Raw genomic sequence first — 18,650 nt, forward strand, 5'->3', positions numbered from 1 at the left:
TTCCGCACCATTAGCACAGCATTTTTTTCCATTGATTTACATTGTAAATTCTGCGGATCCACAGGAAATCTGCAACGTGTGCACATACCCTTAATGGAAATATAGGGGGCTTCCACATTACTGCTAGTACAAAGGCTCTGGAAAAGCGTTATGGCTACTCACCCCCCTAAAATAAATTATGCGCTCCAAAATTCAAATGCACTCCTCCCTTCTGAGCCCCACCGTGTACCTAAACCACATATATCATCCACATGTTTGGCATTTCTGTAGTGATGAGAGCCCACCTAATTTATGGGTGCGTGTATCCAGAAGCATAGGCTGGGCATAACGTACTGGTGACTGCAACGTACTGGTCACTACAACGGCAGTTTGCATTTTTCACTCAGCAACATCCACTGCTGCCGATTTCTGGAAAACACTTATGGAGTCAAAATCATCACTACACTTGTAGATAAATTCTTAAAGGGGTATAATTTCCAAACTGGGGTCACTTGAAGGGGGATTCTGCTTTTCTGGCATTTAGGGCCTCTTTATATAGAGTTTGGAAACTAGTCTATCTTAATTTGTTCTCCAAGAGTCAAATAGCGCTTTGTCCCTCCAGAGTCTTGCTGTGTGGGTAAGCAGTACTGAATGGCCACATATGGGATAATGCCAAGTTCAGAAGAAATTGTGTAACACATTTTGGCACCATTTTTACCCATTTTCCAGTGTGAAAATGTAAAATCTAAGGCTAATACATTTTTTTGCGGTAAAAATGTAATTGTTTTTCTTCACTGCCCAATGGTATTGAATTCTGTGACACACTTGTGGCGTCAATATGATCAGTGAACCCCTAGATGAACTCATCAAGAGGTGTAGTTTGTAAAATGGGGTCACTTACAGGGGTTTCTGCTGTTCTAGCATCGCAAGGGCTCTGCCAATGTGACCTGGCCCCCTCAAACCAATGCAGCAAAACCTGCACTGTAATATGGCACTCCTTCCCTTTCATGCCGTGCCGTGCTAGCAGACAGTAGTTTTCCACCACATACTTGGTATTGGCATACTCAGGAGAAATTGCTCAACAAACTTTGGGGTCCATATTTTCTTGCTACTCTTTTGAAAATAAAAAAGTCGGGGCTAAAATAGCATTTTTGTGGTAAAAATGTTTTTTTTTTATTTTGAAGGCTCAATATTATAAAATTCTGTGCCTGGAGGTTCAAGGTGCTTACCAGCCATCTAGATAAATTCCTTGAGGGGTCTAGTTTCCATTCCAAAATGGTGTCACTTGTTGGGGGTTTCTACTGTTTAGGCACTTCAGGGGCTCGCCAAACGCAACATGGTGTCCGCTATCGATTCCAGCCAATTTTGCATTCCAAAAGTCAAATCGTGCTCCTTTCCTTCTGAGCCCTGCCATGTGCCCAAACAGTAGTATTCCCCCACATATTGGGTATCGTCTTGCTCAGGAGAAATTACACAAGAAACTGTGTGGTGCAATTTCTCCTGTTACCTTTATGAAAATGCAAAATATGGAGCTAAAATGATTTATTTCGGAAAAATGTTATTTTTTTTATTTCCATGGCTCTACGTTATAAACTTCTGTGAAGCACCTGTGGGTTCAAAGTGATCAATACACATCTAGATAAGTTTCCTAAGAGGTCTAGTTTCCAAAATGGTGTCACTCGTTGGAGGTTTCCACTATTTAGGCACATAAATAGTTACCTGTAACCTCCTGTTACCTTTATGAAAATGCAAAATATGGAGCTATATATAAGCATGGAAAACATATATGACTTCTACCAAACAGAAGTAACATACTGCCATAATATGTAGGAGCCAGATAATTAGGATGTGCAGGACACAACGTTAATACATTACCACAAACAGAAGAAAATAATCCAGCAAATAGAATGCCTCCCTTGAGGAAGGTTTATCCGAAACGCGCGTCGGGAGAGGAGGGGACACCAGGGGCACCGTATCCAGCATCCACTATCATTTGGTATGTTATTTATCTCTGTACATTGAATGCCTTGCTACTTCCTTTACCCCACTGTTTGGCTAAGATGGTATATATAGCAGTGCTAGCCATTCTGTTGCTAATATGATAATATGTCTCATTCTATTTGCTGGATTATGAGTGCCGCTCTGTTCCCGTTATCTGCAACTATGGCTGGATGGCCGATTTTAATCCCGTACTGTTACTTTTGACTTGCTTGCATGCTCAGGAGTAATTGCAAAACAAAATGTATTGTTTTTTTTCTCCTGTTACCCTTGTGAAAGTAAAGATTAGGTCTAAAGGAAAATTTTGGTGAAAGAAAAGTAAATGTTTATTTTTTCCTTTCACATTCCATTCATTCCTGTGAAGCACCTAAAGTGTTAATAAACTTCTTGAATGTGGTTTTGAGCACCTTGAGAGGTGCAGTTTTTAGAATGGTGTAATTTGGGGGTATTTTCTTGCATATAGACCCCTCAAAGTAACTTCAAATGTGAGGTGGTCCCTAAAAAAAATAGTTGTGTAAAATTTGTTGAAAAAATGAAAAATCGCTTGTCAACTTTTAACCCTTATAACGTCCTAACAAAAAAAAATGTGGTTCCAAAATTGTGCTGATATAAAGTAGTCATGTGGGAAATGTTATTTATTAACTATTTTTTTGTGATATGACTCTTTGACTTAAGGGCATAAAAATTAAAAGTTTGAAAATTGCAAAATTTTCAAGATTTTCACCTAATTTCCGTTTTTTTCACAAATAATCGCAAGTCATATCAAAGAAATTTTACTTCTATCATGAAGTACAATATGTCACGAGAAAACATTCCCAGGAAAACCCAGGAGATGCTTGCCTGCTCAAATCTCAGTCTTCACAAAGTAGCCTAAAACAGCCAAGAACTGATGGAAGTATTCCCTTCTCAAGACTTATGCAATGACCTGGGAGACTTAGGGTACCGTCACACTATACGATTTACCAACGATCACGACCAGCGATACGACCTGGTTGTGATCGTTGGTAAGTCGTAGTGTGGTCGCTGGAGAGCTGTCACACAGACAGCTCTCCAGCGACCAACGATGCCGAGGTCCCCGGGTAACCAGGGTAAACATCGGGTTACTAAGCGCAGGACCGCGCTTAGTAACCCGATGTTTACCCTGGTTACCAGCGTAAAAAAAAACAAACAGTACATACTTACATTCCGGTGTCTGTCCCTTGCCGTCTGCTTCCCGCACTGACTGACTGCCGGCCGTAAAGTGAAAGCACAGCACAGCAGTGACGTCACCGCTGTGCTCTGCTTTCACTTTACGGCCGGCAGTCAGTGAGTGTGGGAAGCAGACGGCAAGGGACCTGACGGACACCGGAATGTAAGTATGTACTGTTTGTTTTTTTACATTTACGCTGGTAACCAGGGTAAACATCGGGTTACTAAGCGCGGCCCTGCGCTTAGTAACCGATGTTTACCCTGGTTACAAGTGAACGCATCGCTAGATCGGTGTCACACACACCGGTCTAGCGATGACAGCGGGAGATCCAGCGACGAAAGAATGTTCCAAACGATCTGCTACGACGTACGATTCTCAGCAGGATCCCTGATCGCTGCTGCGTGTCAGACACAGCGATATCGTGTGGATATCGCTGGAACGTCACGAATCGTACCGTCGTAGCGACAAAAGTGCCACTGTGTGACGGTACCCTTAGACTTAGGGTCAGACGCTGTAACAATGCAGCACAGCCTCAAACTTCTCTGTAATTTAAAGTCAGACACCTTTACCTTTCAAGTCAGCCATAAAGAAAAACTCTTCACATGTAGTGGTGTTCTATCCACCATCAACAGCTTGTACGATTCCTTAGGATTTGCAGCTCCCATTACAATACAAGGTAAGGCTTAGTGATGAGTGAGTATACTCGTTGCCCGGGTTTTCCCGAGCACGCTTGAGTGGTCTCCGAGTATTTGTGACTGCTCGGAGATTTAGTTTTCGTTGCCGCAGCTGCATGATTTCCGGCTGCTAGACAGGCTGAATATATGTGAAGAATGCCTGTTTGTTAGGGAATTCCCACATGTATTCAGGCTGTCCAGCAGCTGAGGCGACAAAAACTAAATCTCCGAGCACTAACAAATACTCGGAGATCACCCGAGCGTGCTTGGGAAAACACGAGCAATGAGTATACTCGCTCATCACTAGTAAGGCTCTATCTCATGAAACATCTGACTGAGATACAATTCTACCACCCTATAAGAGGTTCCTCTGGGAGGGATGGAGAAATTCTCTAGCAACCTAGTCGAAACTGATCGTGTTAAAACTATACGCCCCTGTGTCTTCTACAGAGATTCAAAGTCAAAAAATCTTCGTATTCTTGTCAAGGCAATAGCTGTCATTGCTTATATTAATACTGGGGACTCTAAAGGTCAGAGTCACATTGGATTATTCATGGGGAAAGCCAACCTTGCAATACTCATAGAGCACACTATACGTAGATTAGTGCTGCAGTATTAGCTGTTGCGTTAGCTGAACTCATTACATCTGAAAGAGACACTGACCTGGAAAAAAAATGAGCTTTGTACAGACAGTAAAGCGTTCCTAGGTTATATCCACAATGATACTAGGATATGTTCTATGTCTAACAATAAGGTGCTACGAATTGGAAGATCTATCCATCCAAAGCAGTGGAATTATGTAGCTACAGATCAGAATCCTGCAGATCACACTCCTACAGCAGTTGAAGCTAGGAAGGTAGAAAGCACAACATGGCTCTCAAGTCAACAACAGTTATACAGTGAAGAGCAATTCCTGGAATCATTTGAACTAGTAGAAGTGGATTCAGATGCTGAAATCCGCCCATAGGTGTCTACACTTCATACAACAACCTCTGAAATCCAACTGGAATCCCACAGATTTGACAAGTTCTCAACTCGGAAGTCATTTATCCGAGCTATCTCCTGCTTGTCCTACATAGCTCACTTGTTTAGAGACACCAGAACTTGTGACATAGACAGATTTAAAAGCTGGCATCATTGTAAAAATACTTATGCTACCCCAGACTTGGATTTTTCTAGAAACCACATTATCCTCACTGTTCAAAGAGAAGCTTAGTTCAGAAAAATCCAATGCCTTATGAACAAAACCTAAATACAAGTAAACAGCATGTTGAGAAACCTTGATCCATTTATCGACAACAGTGGCCTGCTGAGAGTCTAAGGCCTTCTTAAAGTGGCCAAAATTGAGACTATGGAGAAATTCCCTCCCATAGTTCCCGGAAAGTGTAATGTCACTTTTTAAATTATGCAGTACTATTACAATCTAGTAAAACAACAGGGAAGACTATTTACAGAAAGGGTCATAACAACTGCCAGCCTATAGATTGTCGGCACAAAGAAACTCATCAGCAGTGATGTGTATTACTTATTGCCAACTTTGTGCTTTGATTCAAACCCAAAAGAAGGCTGACCTACCAGTGGACAGACTCAGCATGGACCCTACCTTTACCAACATTGGACTTGATGTGTTTCGACCGTTGTTGCATGACATACTAGAAGCGGTCAAGCCCATAGTAAATGTTGGGCAGTCATATTCATGTACATGTCTATCAGGGCTGTTCTTCTGAAGTAGCAGTGACTCGCTGGTGCCTACTCAGAAGAACAGTGAAGACACTGCCCATAGAAGGGTGGAAAAAGTACACTTAATTACGCAAGTGCAGGGCACACATGCGGGATTCTGGAGCCACAACTACACGTCGCAAGTGCAGCGCCCCAGAGACCTGGTCGTTGCAGTATGGCCCCAAGACGAGTAGCGGTACGTCCGATGGCACTAAAGAGTTCTCCTGACCAGGTATCACCAGAACACATTCCGGCCACTAGGGGGAGAAAAAGGCTTTATTTATTGGGCCACTCCTCACACTGGTAAAACTAGGGGCTGGGGAGGAAGTTAGTCAGAAGCTGACTGGGTTGGAACCAGGCAACATCCCGTGGCAGGGGGTGTTGCGGGGAGAAGACACAGGGGGGTCCCTGTCAGGCGTGGGAACCTGGCAGGTGCCTAGCGACAGAACAGAACGTAATGGAACCGCGCCTGCACACCTTGCGGCGGTATCCTAAGGAAGAGACAAGAGGGGAAGAATATTGTGGAACAGTGTAAACGAGATCAGCACAAAGGAGAGCCAGTAAGAGTCGTGCCGAGAGAGGAAGGCAACATCTTACTGAGGCACGTAGTCGGTGGCCGGATCACCGTAGGAGTAACTGACTTCAAGCCTTACTTCAAATTCCGCTGGACAGTTGATTATAGGTTGGCTGTCTACCTTTTACACCTACGAAGACATAGGGGGCAACATTGGGAGAGGGGCATCTCTAGGGTCCCGGAAGACCTCCAAGCCTTCCCGTCAAACAGGTGGCGTCCTAGCCATACTTTATCTGGGGGACGTTAGAAACTAGCAACAACTGGAACCAAAGAACGAGAGAGAGAGAGAGAGCTGTAGAGAACGAACGAAAGAGAGCAGCAGTTGTGAGGACTATTCCAAATGCTCAGCAGGGTAGGACTACAACACACAGGCGCTATTGGTAGGCAACGATTTCCATCTGCGAGGGAAAATCTGGATGTGCCCATCGGACCGGCCGGTCTCTGATAGCCCGGTTGAACGTGCTCTGGACTGTGTGTACTGACGCCTTCAGTAAAAGGTAAAGAGACTGCAACCCTGTGTCCTCGTGATTGCCTGCACCTCACACCATCACCATCCACCTTACTGGGAAGCCCTGGGGACATACTTCACCTGTGGGAAGGTATACCATCCAGCTGCTATTCCATCACCCCAGCGGACCCCACAGCAGCGTCGGTCGCCCTGACCGAACACCACAGGTGGCGTTACGAACTACTGACAGACTGTACTACCATTTTCATTGGACGCCCCTTAGCAGGGTCACGACCGGGTCCAGCCACCGTGACAACCGCAGAACAGAAGGAGAAGGGACCGGTGACTTGTGACCCTGTGTCTGGGGGCGCTCCACATGGCACTGTGACGTGCATGGGAGGGGGGTGGTACAGAAGCTATGAAGCATACAGATAGGACTATTTTAACAATTCTATCACCTGTATGCCCATAGAAATAGCTTAAATGTGTCCCGAGGTGACAGATTCCCTTTAATACCCTTTATAGCCGAAGCGGTAGCTATGATAAATGCCAGACCCTTAGCACCAATTTTGAATGACCCTAAAGAGCCATTATTATTGACTCCAGCCACTTTCTCTATCCAGAAAGGAGGGATATTCAGTGCTCCACCAGGAGAATTTGATAGCAAAGACCTCAACAAGCAACAATGGAAACAGGTACAAAGTCTTGCAAACATGTTCTGGGAGAAGTGGCACAAGCAATAATTATCTATGCTGCAGTCATAGACAAAGTGAGACACCCCCATTACTGACCCCATAGTCAAAAGAAATAAATACACCCAAGAGTCCTTTATTTGAAAAAATCAGTCCCGACAATGTCCCTCTTTCACCCATTTATAAAAAAAATAATCCACACTGGTCCACCGTAATCCTAATGGAGGTCCCACGTCGATCCCCATCTTCTTCATCCAGTGTTTGGACCCCTGTTTCAGAGAATGAGGCTTCACAGACTGGGGACCTGGCCGCTGTGAACTGAGGTGACATCATTAAGGTTACCTTAGTGTTACAGGCACCAGGTCTCAAGAGGGCAGCGCGAGAGCTGAAATGATGAGCAGTGATGTCAGGACTAGTGTTGAGCATTCCGATACCGCAAGTATCGGGTATCGGCCGATACTTGCGGTATCGGAATTCCGATACCGAGATCCGATATTTTTGTGATATCGGGTATCGGTATCGGAAGTGTAAAATAAAGAATTAAAATAAAAAATATTGTTATATTCACCTCTCCGGCGGCCCCTGGACATCAGCGGGAGGATCCGGCGTCCGGCACGGCTTCTTTCTTCAAAATGCGCGCCTTTAGGACCTGTGGTATGACGTCCCGGCTTCTGATTGGTCGCGTGCCGCCCATGTGACCGCCACGCGACCAATCAGAAGCCGCGACGTCATTCCTCAGCTAAAGTCCTAGAATGAGCGCCTTCTAGGACCTGAGGAATGACGTCGCGGCTTCTGATTGGTCGCGTGGCGGTCACATGGGCGGCACGCGACCAATCAGAAGCCGGGACGTCTTTCCACAGGTCCTAAAGGCGCGCATTTTGAAGAAAGAAGCCGTGCCGGACGCCGGATCCTCCCGCTGATGTCCAGGGGCCGCCGGAGAGGTGAATATAACAATATTTTTTATTTTAATTCTTTATTTTACACTTTAATATGGATCCCAGGGCCTGAAGGAGAGTTTCCTCTCCTTCAGACCCTGGGATCCATGAGGATACATTCCGATACTTGATGTCCCATTGACTTGTATTGGTATCGGATATCGGTATCGGCGATATCCGATATTTTTCGGGTATCGGCCGATACTATCCGATACCGATACTTTCAAGTATCGGACGGTATCGCTCAACACTAGTCAGGACGACATTTTGCCCACGGGTTGCAGGAAAGGACTTTCTGGGCCATAAATGGCCCACCTCTGGTATAGGGGCAGAGACCCTGATTCCAGAGATGTGTCACTTTCTGGGTTGTTCGATTTAGTTTTGATAATCTCTTGCTGTACAGAGGCAGCTTTCTCATCTCTTCTGCACTGCTAAATCTAAAAACTCTGTTTAGTATCAGAATGGCCGTACCCAGTAATTTAAGTTATACATCATTGAATTCAGAGTCTCCTCGCCTACATCATGCTGTGAGGTAGCAAAAACCTGCTGACTGGTTCCCATTAAATAAGAATGGAATTCTGAAAGATAGCCTTTACCCCCAAAAGGGAATGATTTCACCAAAAATTAGTTTTATGTGCATCTAGTTCTTTCAAAGAGAAGTCCAGTATTACCTTTACATGGCTAGTTTGTTCCTATGTTATTGAGAAATAAGTGGTTTAATTTGTATGCAATGAGCTATTATGAGACTGATTTGTTCGTCTGTAGCCTCTGTCACTCCAGTTCTATTCTGTGCCCAGTTACACCACCTCTTCCTGCTTTACTGACAACTAGTGTTGAGCGATACCGTCCGATACGTGAAAGTATCGGTATCGGATAGTATCGGCCGATACCCGAAAAATATCGGATATCGCCGATACAGATATCCGATACCAATACAAGTCAATGGGACATCAAGTATCGGAAGGTATTCTCATGGTTCCCAGGGTCTGAAGGAGAGGAAACTCTCCTTCAGGCCCTGGGATCCATAGGGATGTGTAAAATAAAGAATTAAAATAAAAAATATTGATATGCTCACCTCTCCGGCGGCCCCTGGACTTCACACTGCTAACCGGGAGGCTTCTTTGTTTAAAAAGCGCGCCTTTCGGACCTGTGAATGACGTCGCGGCTTCTGATTGGCCGCGTGCCGGTCACATGGGCGGCACGCGGCCAATCAGAAGCCGCGACGTCATTCTCATTCACAAAACTGCTAATTCTAGGAATTGAGGACCTGCGAATGACATCGCGGCCTCTGATTGGTCGCGTGCCGGTCACATGGGCGGCACGCGACCAATCAGAAGCCGGGACGTCATTCACCGGTCCGAAAGGCGCGCTTTTTAAACAAAGAAGCCTCCCGGATAGCAGCGTGAAGTCCAGGGGCCGCCGGAGAGGTGAGCATATCAATATTTTTTATTTTAATTCTTTATTTTCCACATCCCTATTGATTCGATACCGATACCCGATATCACAAAAATATCGGATCTCGGTATCGGAATTCCGATACCGCAAATATCGGCCGATACCCGATACTTGCGGTATCGGAATGCTCAACACTACTGTCAACTCATTTGACCGAAGTCTCACAGCATAGAGGCTGTCAGTCAAGCAGGAGGATACAACGCTGGGCAGGGAATAGAGCTGGAGTAACAGAGCTTCATATTCACAAATAGCTTTTTTGCCTCATTTGCACACAAATTCAAAACACTGATTTCTCAATAACAGAGGAACAGAGTAGTCGTGTAAAAGTATTGCTGGAATAGTCTTTGAAAGACCTACAGGCATATATAAACAGTTTGGGGGTTGAAATCCTGCTAACACATTCCCTTCAAGGATGGGGCGATAATTTTGTTTTGCCGTTGGTTGTACCTAGTTGCATCGCGGTGCCTGCAGTGTTCACATGCAATCCTATGGTTTTTATGTGCTATATATAAAATATATTAAATGTAGAATAGATTTGTCATTCTTACTTTTAAAGATTAGAAAGTTATTAACTGAAAGGGGGAAAATGGTGTGTGAATGCCACACTAATACATACAGGACTGTGTCACTTTATCGAATGAAAATGAGATAGGCAGGGACAGTTGACAATCTGATGTATATTGGGGCCTCTGGATACTCCCTGGCAGATGATGTTGGGAAAGATAAGGATTTGACATCTCCAGTGGTTGGATTCAAGGGCTTCTCCCCGATTCGGTGTAACCACTTGTTAAAATAGCAAACCGGCAAGAAGCAGCACCCCAATCCGGTTCCCTGGCCCACAGTTTTCAACTGAACGTGGGTTCGAAATCGTTAACAGCCATCAGACAGTCAGAGGCTGACAACTGACATCAGCGGCGTAGAACGTCACTGCCATGTGCCGGCCTGTCTGCTCCGCATATGAAAAAGGAAGAGGACGGCGCTGGACCGCGGCCGGGTAAGGAGAAACATATTTAAGGAGAGATTACCTGTATCCGAAATTATATATTTGGACAGAATGATAGAGAATCTGTGCAAGATGAGGAGGATTAACAGGTCCAATTAAGTGCAAAATTCATAATTCTAACATATTGCTTGGTAAATCATTTTGCAACACTTTTATAGAATAAAGAACCCTGTAAATTGTTGCCATGTATACAATTCTTTATTATTTTATGATGTTCCTTGCCTTTTAAAAATAATTTTAGAAGTCTGACAATCCCTAAAAGCCATTCAGTGTCTCATACCAAGCTATATTATATGCCAGCCATTATTCAGTATACATAATCATCTGTAATAAGAACAATAATACCCATAGGTCAGATTTGTGCACAGAAAGCTGTATGGATAAACCTTACAGATCAGCCAATATTAATAAAACATTTTTGGCAGCCAGTATTCAGAATCAAACTTTATCGATTCCATCATTGCTGACGAATTGATAACCCTTTATTGTACAAGATTATTCGATAAAACATATCATCCTCTATGGACAAAATTATATCAGTCAGCCAGTGCTTATTACTACATGTTAGGCTGGTATTGACCTATCAAATCCACTGTTTGTAGCAAAAGATAAGTAGCCATAATGATAATATTCAAATCAAATCATCAGTTTTTATGTTAAGAAAGCTTTACAATTGCAGAAGGAAAAGTTCTGCAACCTTCAAATATACCCTGACAATTCTTCGTCATGCAGGGGTGGTGGCATACAGGCAGGAAGACCCCTCTATTCAGACAACTACAGAGCTTTATTCCTGATATTGGTGGGGTCCCAATTTGTCAGAGCCCCAGTGATCAGCAACTTTTCACCTGTATTGTGAAAAGCTGGTGTTATTTTTGTGGACCAAGTCCTTTAAAATTTCCCCATGCGTCGATAGTCATTATTCCACAGGAGATCTTGAAAATGGTAAAACTTGAAAACCTAGAAAACAATGGCCCCCAATTCATCGTTACCTTTGCATTTGTTTTTTGTTTAGTTTTGTATGATTTACTCCTTTTTTTGTTTGCACCGAATTCATTATTCTAGTTATGCTTTTTTTGAAGTCTGTTTTATGTGTGATCCCTGTTTTACTGTTTTTTGCTTTGTGGGTGGCATCTAGCAATTCCAGATGTGTTAGTCAGACTCATCAATTACGACTTTTTACAAATTCGCAAAAGTTGGTGCAACTTCACTCCAGTCTCCCCCCTGGTGTATTTTTGAGTATACTAATCTTGCCACAATTTTTATGACTTTTGGCACATACTTGTGACTTTTGGGGTTAAAAGTCTCAAACACTGTTCACGATGGGAAGAAAGCCTATTTTTAACTTTACCCTAAATTTACTAATCATTTTGCTGAAATTGTTTCCAAAAGTGTAAGAAAAAGGGCAATTAAAGGTACAATACATAAAAAGGAAAGTGACATAAAAAAGGCAAATTAAAGATGATTTGGTGCCCATATATTTGATAAATTAAAGCCCCCATACCCATTAGACTAACGTTGAGTATTGGTGAGCGCGGCTGACAGTCTAATGTGTGTGGGAACTTCTGAATTCTTCCATGACAGATGATGTAGGAGAATGAGATAAGTATCCGTCATGTCTGATTTCTGCCTGCTGATACTTTTTGTTCTTTTCAATATAATTGGTCACCAGAGGATTCTTGCCGCAGTCTTCTCGTGGAGAACACAGGAGTGATTGGAAGAGTGAGCGCTCCTGCATGTGGAGGAGCTGAGAGAAATATCTGTTGGACTTTTAGCTGACGAAGGATTCCTGCCACAACCCCACGCAAATGCACAAAAGCAAGTGATTCCAGAATCTCTATTACATGCTCGTTCTTCCAACAGCTATTTCTCTCTAAATCCCATAAACACGAAAGCTCGGCCAAGCGTTCATGTGTTCTCTGTGGAGAAGAACAATAATGGCTGCTGCCCCACACATCTGGAGAACAAACTTATCTCCTTTTTTTTCATTCAAACTGCCCAATCCTTATCTCCCCAATATCCTTTGTTGGGGAAACTGAGGAGGCCGCTATACACAACGAATGGTTTGCTGATATCCAATGACTGTCATGCAATTATTCTGTAAAGGAATATAATCTAGATCAGGGGTCCCCAACTCCAGTCCTCAAGGCCCACCAACATGTCATGTTTTCAGGATTTCCTTAGTCTTGCCCAGGTAATAATTGCATCACCTGTGCAATGCAAAGGAAATCCTGAAAACATGACCTGTTGGTGGGCCTTGAGGACTGGAGTTGTGGACCCCTGATCTAGATCACCAGTTCCTCTTCATACAAGTGGACATTATTATATGGACTAAACAGCAAAATATGGACTATCTCCCCTCACTAGATGATAGTAATACATTGTGGAACCAACCAGGTCTGTCTTCCCACTATAAAGAGTCTATTAATGGGGCTAATTCTACGGTAGATGCTTACCTGATATAAGCACTGTGTAACCATTGCACTGATAGACTATATATACATGTGCCACTCTTGCTGTAAAAAAACACTAAAAATGCCTTTATAAATGGTGCTAACTTGGTACTAGCATTAGCGTCTCTTGTGCTGTCACTATTCTGATGGATCCCTCCTTCATTAGCTGCAGTCACTGACTAGAATTGCCAGGTTTTAATTATTCTTTATATTCGCAGACCATGTTCTGAGATACCATATGTTGTAATACTTGCGACTGAGAATTTGACTTCAACTTTAAGGTCACATTATGTATCAGTTGCACTGCAAAGCGGATTTACGGAGGACTCTGGCAGATTAGTTTCCTTCAGCTGTTGGCTGGTTAATTCTATTTGTGACTGTTTTACATGGAAGGGTATGCCAGTGTCAGAGCGAACTATTCACCCAGAGCTTTAATCATCATTCTTCAGTTTTGATCTTGAATGCCAGATATGATTTAGCTCCATACAGATACACGAAGCTTACTCCATCTGCAGGATTCGGCTGAACTAGAGCATAAGCGGTTCAGCAGCTGCTTGTTTTACAGATCCAGTGCAAGTAGGTTAAACTTATACTATTTCTATAAAAAAAAAAACCTCATTCACGGATATGGCTGATCACTTAGTCTAAGTTCACATTTGCGTTGTGCGCCGCAGCGTCGTCGCCGCAACGCACAACGCAAACAAAAACGCAGCAAAACGCATGCACATGCGGCCCCATGCGGCGCCAATGTTAAAGATAGGGCCGCACGACGCATGCGTTTTTTAAAAGGTCGGCGCCGCACAAAAAATCCAACATGTTGCGTTTGCCGCGCCCAGACAGGTGCGCCCTAACGCCGCATGCGGCGTAAAACGCAACACAACGCATGCACATGCGGCCCCATGCGGCGCCAATGTTAAAGATAGGGCCGCACGACGCATGCGTTTTGTTGCGGCGGCGACGCTGCGGCGCAAACCGCAAATGTGAACGTACCCTTAGTCCTACCAAGACTTGTTCTGAGTAACTGAAGTCATAAAATGACAGATCAAACCTAGCGCAGGTTCTATGTGCACCCTTGTCATGGCCAAACACTTCATTGCACCTTCCCTCCTAATCTTGTATCTTCCCCTTCTTCCATGATTGACAGCTTTATCTATACAGAAAGGGAGCTACACTGAAAACAAGTAGGAAGACAAGCATTGAACTGTTTGGCCAAGCCAAGGATGCACCTATGCTTGGTTTGAACAGTCATTTTGCGTTGACAGACTCACTTTTATTACTGCATTCATTTACTAACATACCTTTTTAGTTTTACTAACACAGTAATATTTAATTCCACAGACCAAAAGAGAAATAAAAAGACATTAAGTCAAATTTTTCGTTTTAGGAAAGTCTTCCAATTATCCCTAGCGTTCAGTCATCCAGCCTTTGATTACTTAGGCCTTTAGCTCAAAAGCTGACTGGCAATGAGCTGAGGGCAGGAAAAGGGCAACGAAGCTTAGCAATCCTCAACATTAATTTTCTGTTCCATATTACCATGTTATGCTTCCTTCACATAGATGGTAGTTTTTCATGGTTTTTTTTTAAACTTGTAGAAAACGACATGATTTTCAGGTGTTTTATAAACCTTTTGCTTTCTTTTTTTTATTAGCATACATTTTTTATATATATGGCTAAAACTACGGATAAAAGAAATAAATGAATGCCAAATCTATAACTTATTGTACTTGGAAACAAATATACAGGACCCAAAAAAATAACAAAGAAAAAAATGTGCAAAAACCTCAGAAAAAAAGCAGCAAAGAAAAAAAAAAGATAAAAAAAAAATGCTGCAAAATGCCCATAGAGAAATAATTTTAAAAAAATGCGTGAAACCTGAAACCATCCTTAGTGCAAGAAATATAATAAGGGACAGATAACCATGGCAATAATGCAAGGTAGCAGTCGTAATGAAGCATCTCAACTAAGTACAAGTCTACATTAGATGCGAACCTGCTAAACTGCACATGGCATGTTAAAATTTCATCCCGAAAGTGCGTAACGGGACTGCGACGTTCGACATGACCCTTCTTATTTAATGATTGCTACTGTTGAAAGTATCCATCAGTTGTGATCAGCAATGATGTAGTCTACATATTCTGCGCAGTTCATCGAGGTCCTAGATTCTACGATCGGCCATATTAAAAGCCGAGAAAACATTTTATGCACCATTAAACAATTACCACAATTACTAGTTGAAATGTTAAAGCCACACATGGGTTCATGGACTCATACTGTTCCCACCAATTTCTATCCATCATTCATCACAATACAGAAGGCAGCGAAGGTCATCAGACTGGGAAACTTTTTCAGTTCTGAATTGAACAGTTTCAGTCTTCATATGTCCAAAAAATCTCGGAATAATATAATAATCTGCTGTTGTAAACCATCTGTGACGCAAAAAGTTAAGCAAGTAGATGGCATTGAACACGTCAAGAAGCTGGGATCTCCTGGTGCTTGATATATTGGGTGGCCAGCTTTTTTATCATAATCCTACATATATATATATATATATATATAATGGTCCCAGTTGTCTGTGAACCTTTTTTTTTTTACTACAAGACTTTGGGTTGTGTTTGGAAAAATCAGGGGATTTATAGTTTTCAGTTACTATAGCCTGCGCAGGTAACGATGACATTCCGAATAAATCGCAGGCTCAATGAACGTACAGACATAAACAGCTCCACTTTCCCAGATTTGTTTAAGGAGTGACTTATGGATTACCGACCTTTTGTGCTCGCCTCTTGTCAGCCCGCTGATTCTGGTGGTAAATTCGGCTGAAATTTGAAACAATGACAGGGACTGGCAGTGCAATCACAAGGACCCCACTCAGCGAGCAGATAGATCCAAAGATTTTTCCAGCTATAGTCTTGGGTACCATGTCACCGTACCTAACACAGAGAAAAATAGGACACATTAAAATCAATATATTCAACATATTATTCATCTAAAATAGAAAATGAAGATTAACATACTCCAGGGATCTCATGTATTACAAGCACCAGGATTAGGTCACTGATCCGTCATTGTGCAACACAAACTGAGAGAAGGATTTTACAGTACAAATAAACTTTCCTTTCCTATTGTCTCTCCTTCTCCCATCCATCTGCTGTTTTATCATTTCACATTCTACCTTCCTTTCCCCCCTTTTTTCTCTCGGCTGTCCCTCTTTATTTATCCCTCCCTCGCCACCCTCCACGCCTCTTCCTTCCTTTTCTTCTTTCTTACTTTATCACTTGCTTTTTATTTGTTTCTTCCTTTCTTCCATGCTTCCTGCTTTCCAGCTCTCTTATTTCATTTTCTTCTCTTCTATCCCTAATTTTCCTTTCTTCTCTCTATAATTCACTTTTTTTCTTCCTTTTCTCTCCTTCTCTCTCTATTTCCTTTTCGGCTCTTCTTTTCTTACTCTCTCACTTTCTCTCCTCACAACCTCTTCCATTCTTCTTTTTTTCCATTCACCCACCTTTTCCTCCATTTTCTTCCTTTGCACACAGTCTATCTCCTTTTTTCCATTCATTTCCTGTAGTCTCGCTTCCCCACTTTTTCTTTTTCTCTTACCCTTCCTTTCATATTTCCTTCCACCTTCACTCTATATCCTATCACTTAACACATTCCTCCCTTTCTTCCTTTGTCCCGTCCTTTCTTGAACCTTTCCCATTCTCTCTCCTCTTCTTTTCGAGCCACCTTTACATCACATATCTTCACCTATTACAGGAGGACATGTAAATGTTTGTTATCTTGCTTGAAACAGGTAAGATTCTAATGTTCAGTTATGATTTTTCATTCCTACTCACTTCAATGGGATGGTTCTTAAATGACCTTACAATGCACCTAAAACATGACCGTGAGACTAAATGTGCCCTAAACTTGACAGGATTGTGATGGCTCACATTTAAGCCCCTCTCAAGCTCTTCTCTGTGTTCAAAGCTTTAATTAAAAAAGACAATGCCTCTAGCTGAATAAAATTATGCATGTAAATCCTACTAAGAAGGAGACAAAATCGATGTCAGAAAGGTTAAATTGGGCTTAGTTTGAAATTTATGAACTGTTAAACCTTTCGACTCTGGAAGGCAACAGTGATTAACTTTTTATAGATCAGATGGTTTAAACACAATGGTGAATTGACTTCATTGATCCAATGATGCTCTGTATCGGCCCTCAAAAGTCATAAGTCCGGGATGATTTCTAAAATCTAAAGTACAGCAAGTTGTGTGATAGATTTACTGAACACCATTGTCTGCAGTCTCCTAATACACTGAGAGCAAATGAGTTACAACCATGACTTCTCCTCAGTTAGCAAAAAGTAAAAGTCTATTTTACAGCAATCTACTGCGCTCCAAAAGATAGAGACAGGAGCCTTGGTCTATAGTTCTTTTATGCAGTCTAGGGCCCATAATAACTAAGCTGCAAATGAACTATCTCCCTCTGAAGCGCAGATCACCGGTAGCCGGAATACCGAGGCTTTTGTGGGACTCTAAGACACATAGCAGAGACCGGCAGGATAGCTGAATTGCAAGTTACCTGTCCGCCACACACACCTGAAGACACAGTAACACATAGAGCCCGGGGCATGCTAGAGTCCCTGTAAAAAGGCTCGGGTTACCTGTCATACAGGTATTGTCCTTTCCTATATGGGAGACAGAGAGAAGAACTGTGAGGACCTTATCTGAAGCCATAGGCAGTAAGGGACTACAACACCACCGTGCTAGAGGAAGGCTTTTAACTCCACTTGGTAAAGGGGACTCTGGATTCGCTTCCAAGCCGGCCGGACCCAGACTGCCCAGTGATCTGGTACCCTGGACTGTGGCTGCCTGAAGTCTTCAGTAAACCAGGTAAAGAGGCTGCAAACCTGTGTCCTTGTTCTTTGCTGCACCATTCACCATCTTCCATCTACACTCCGGGAGCCCTGGGGACATACTTCACCTGCGGGAAGTTATACCATTTAGCTGCCATAACATCACCCCAGAGGACCCCTTAAAGCAGCGTCGGTTCCCACTAACCGAATACCACAGGTGATATCACGAACATAAACTTTATTTAATTTCCCCTTTTACATGGGCGCCCAGGGCCACGGACCAGGTCGCCACCGTGACATCCCCCTGGGAACACCAGACCCGGTACCGGGCATCCCACGGCCCTGGCGGGCAACTCAACTCAATACCACCATTCATGATGCACAGATACGGCAGAGAAATATAGAAATATAGGTATAGTACAATGCCAGATTTCACTTCTTACATTAAACGAGTGATATCTATTGTGAAATCTACATTAGCTCAGAAACCAGACAGTATAGTCCTCCATACAGTATTATGGGCACCACATAGTGCTCTATACAGAATAATTAGCCTCATATATTGCTCCATACAGTATTATGGGCACCACATAGTGCTCTATACAGAATAATTAGCCTCATATATTGCTCCATACAGTATTATGGGCACCACATAGCGCTCCATACAGTATAATGAGCCACATATATTGCTCCATACAGTATT

General features: G+C 42.9%; 1 protein-coding gene across 2 annotated transcripts in view; it reads right to left on the reverse strand.

Moving 5' to 3' along the window:
- KCND3 (potassium voltage-gated channel subfamily D member 3) overlaps positions 1 to 18,650 on the reverse strand; it is a 709,390-nt gene that overhangs the window by 117,613 nt on the left and 573,127 nt on the right. For both annotated transcript variants that reach the window (XM_069761728.1, XM_069761727.1), the window contains exon 4: positions 15,881 to 16,043. In XM_069761728.1, coding sequence (XP_069617829.1) covers positions 15,881 to 16,043 — 163 coding nt within the window. The remainder of the gene's footprint in view (positions 1 to 15,880; positions 16,044 to 18,650) is intronic.

The sequence above is a fragment of the Ranitomeya imitator genome, chromosome 3 (genome assembly GCF_032444005.1).
Source record: "Ranitomeya imitator isolate aRanImi1 chromosome 3, aRanImi1.pri, whole genome shotgun sequence".
Lineage (NCBI taxonomy): Eukaryota > Metazoa > Chordata > Amphibia > Anura > Dendrobatidae > Ranitomeya > Ranitomeya imitator.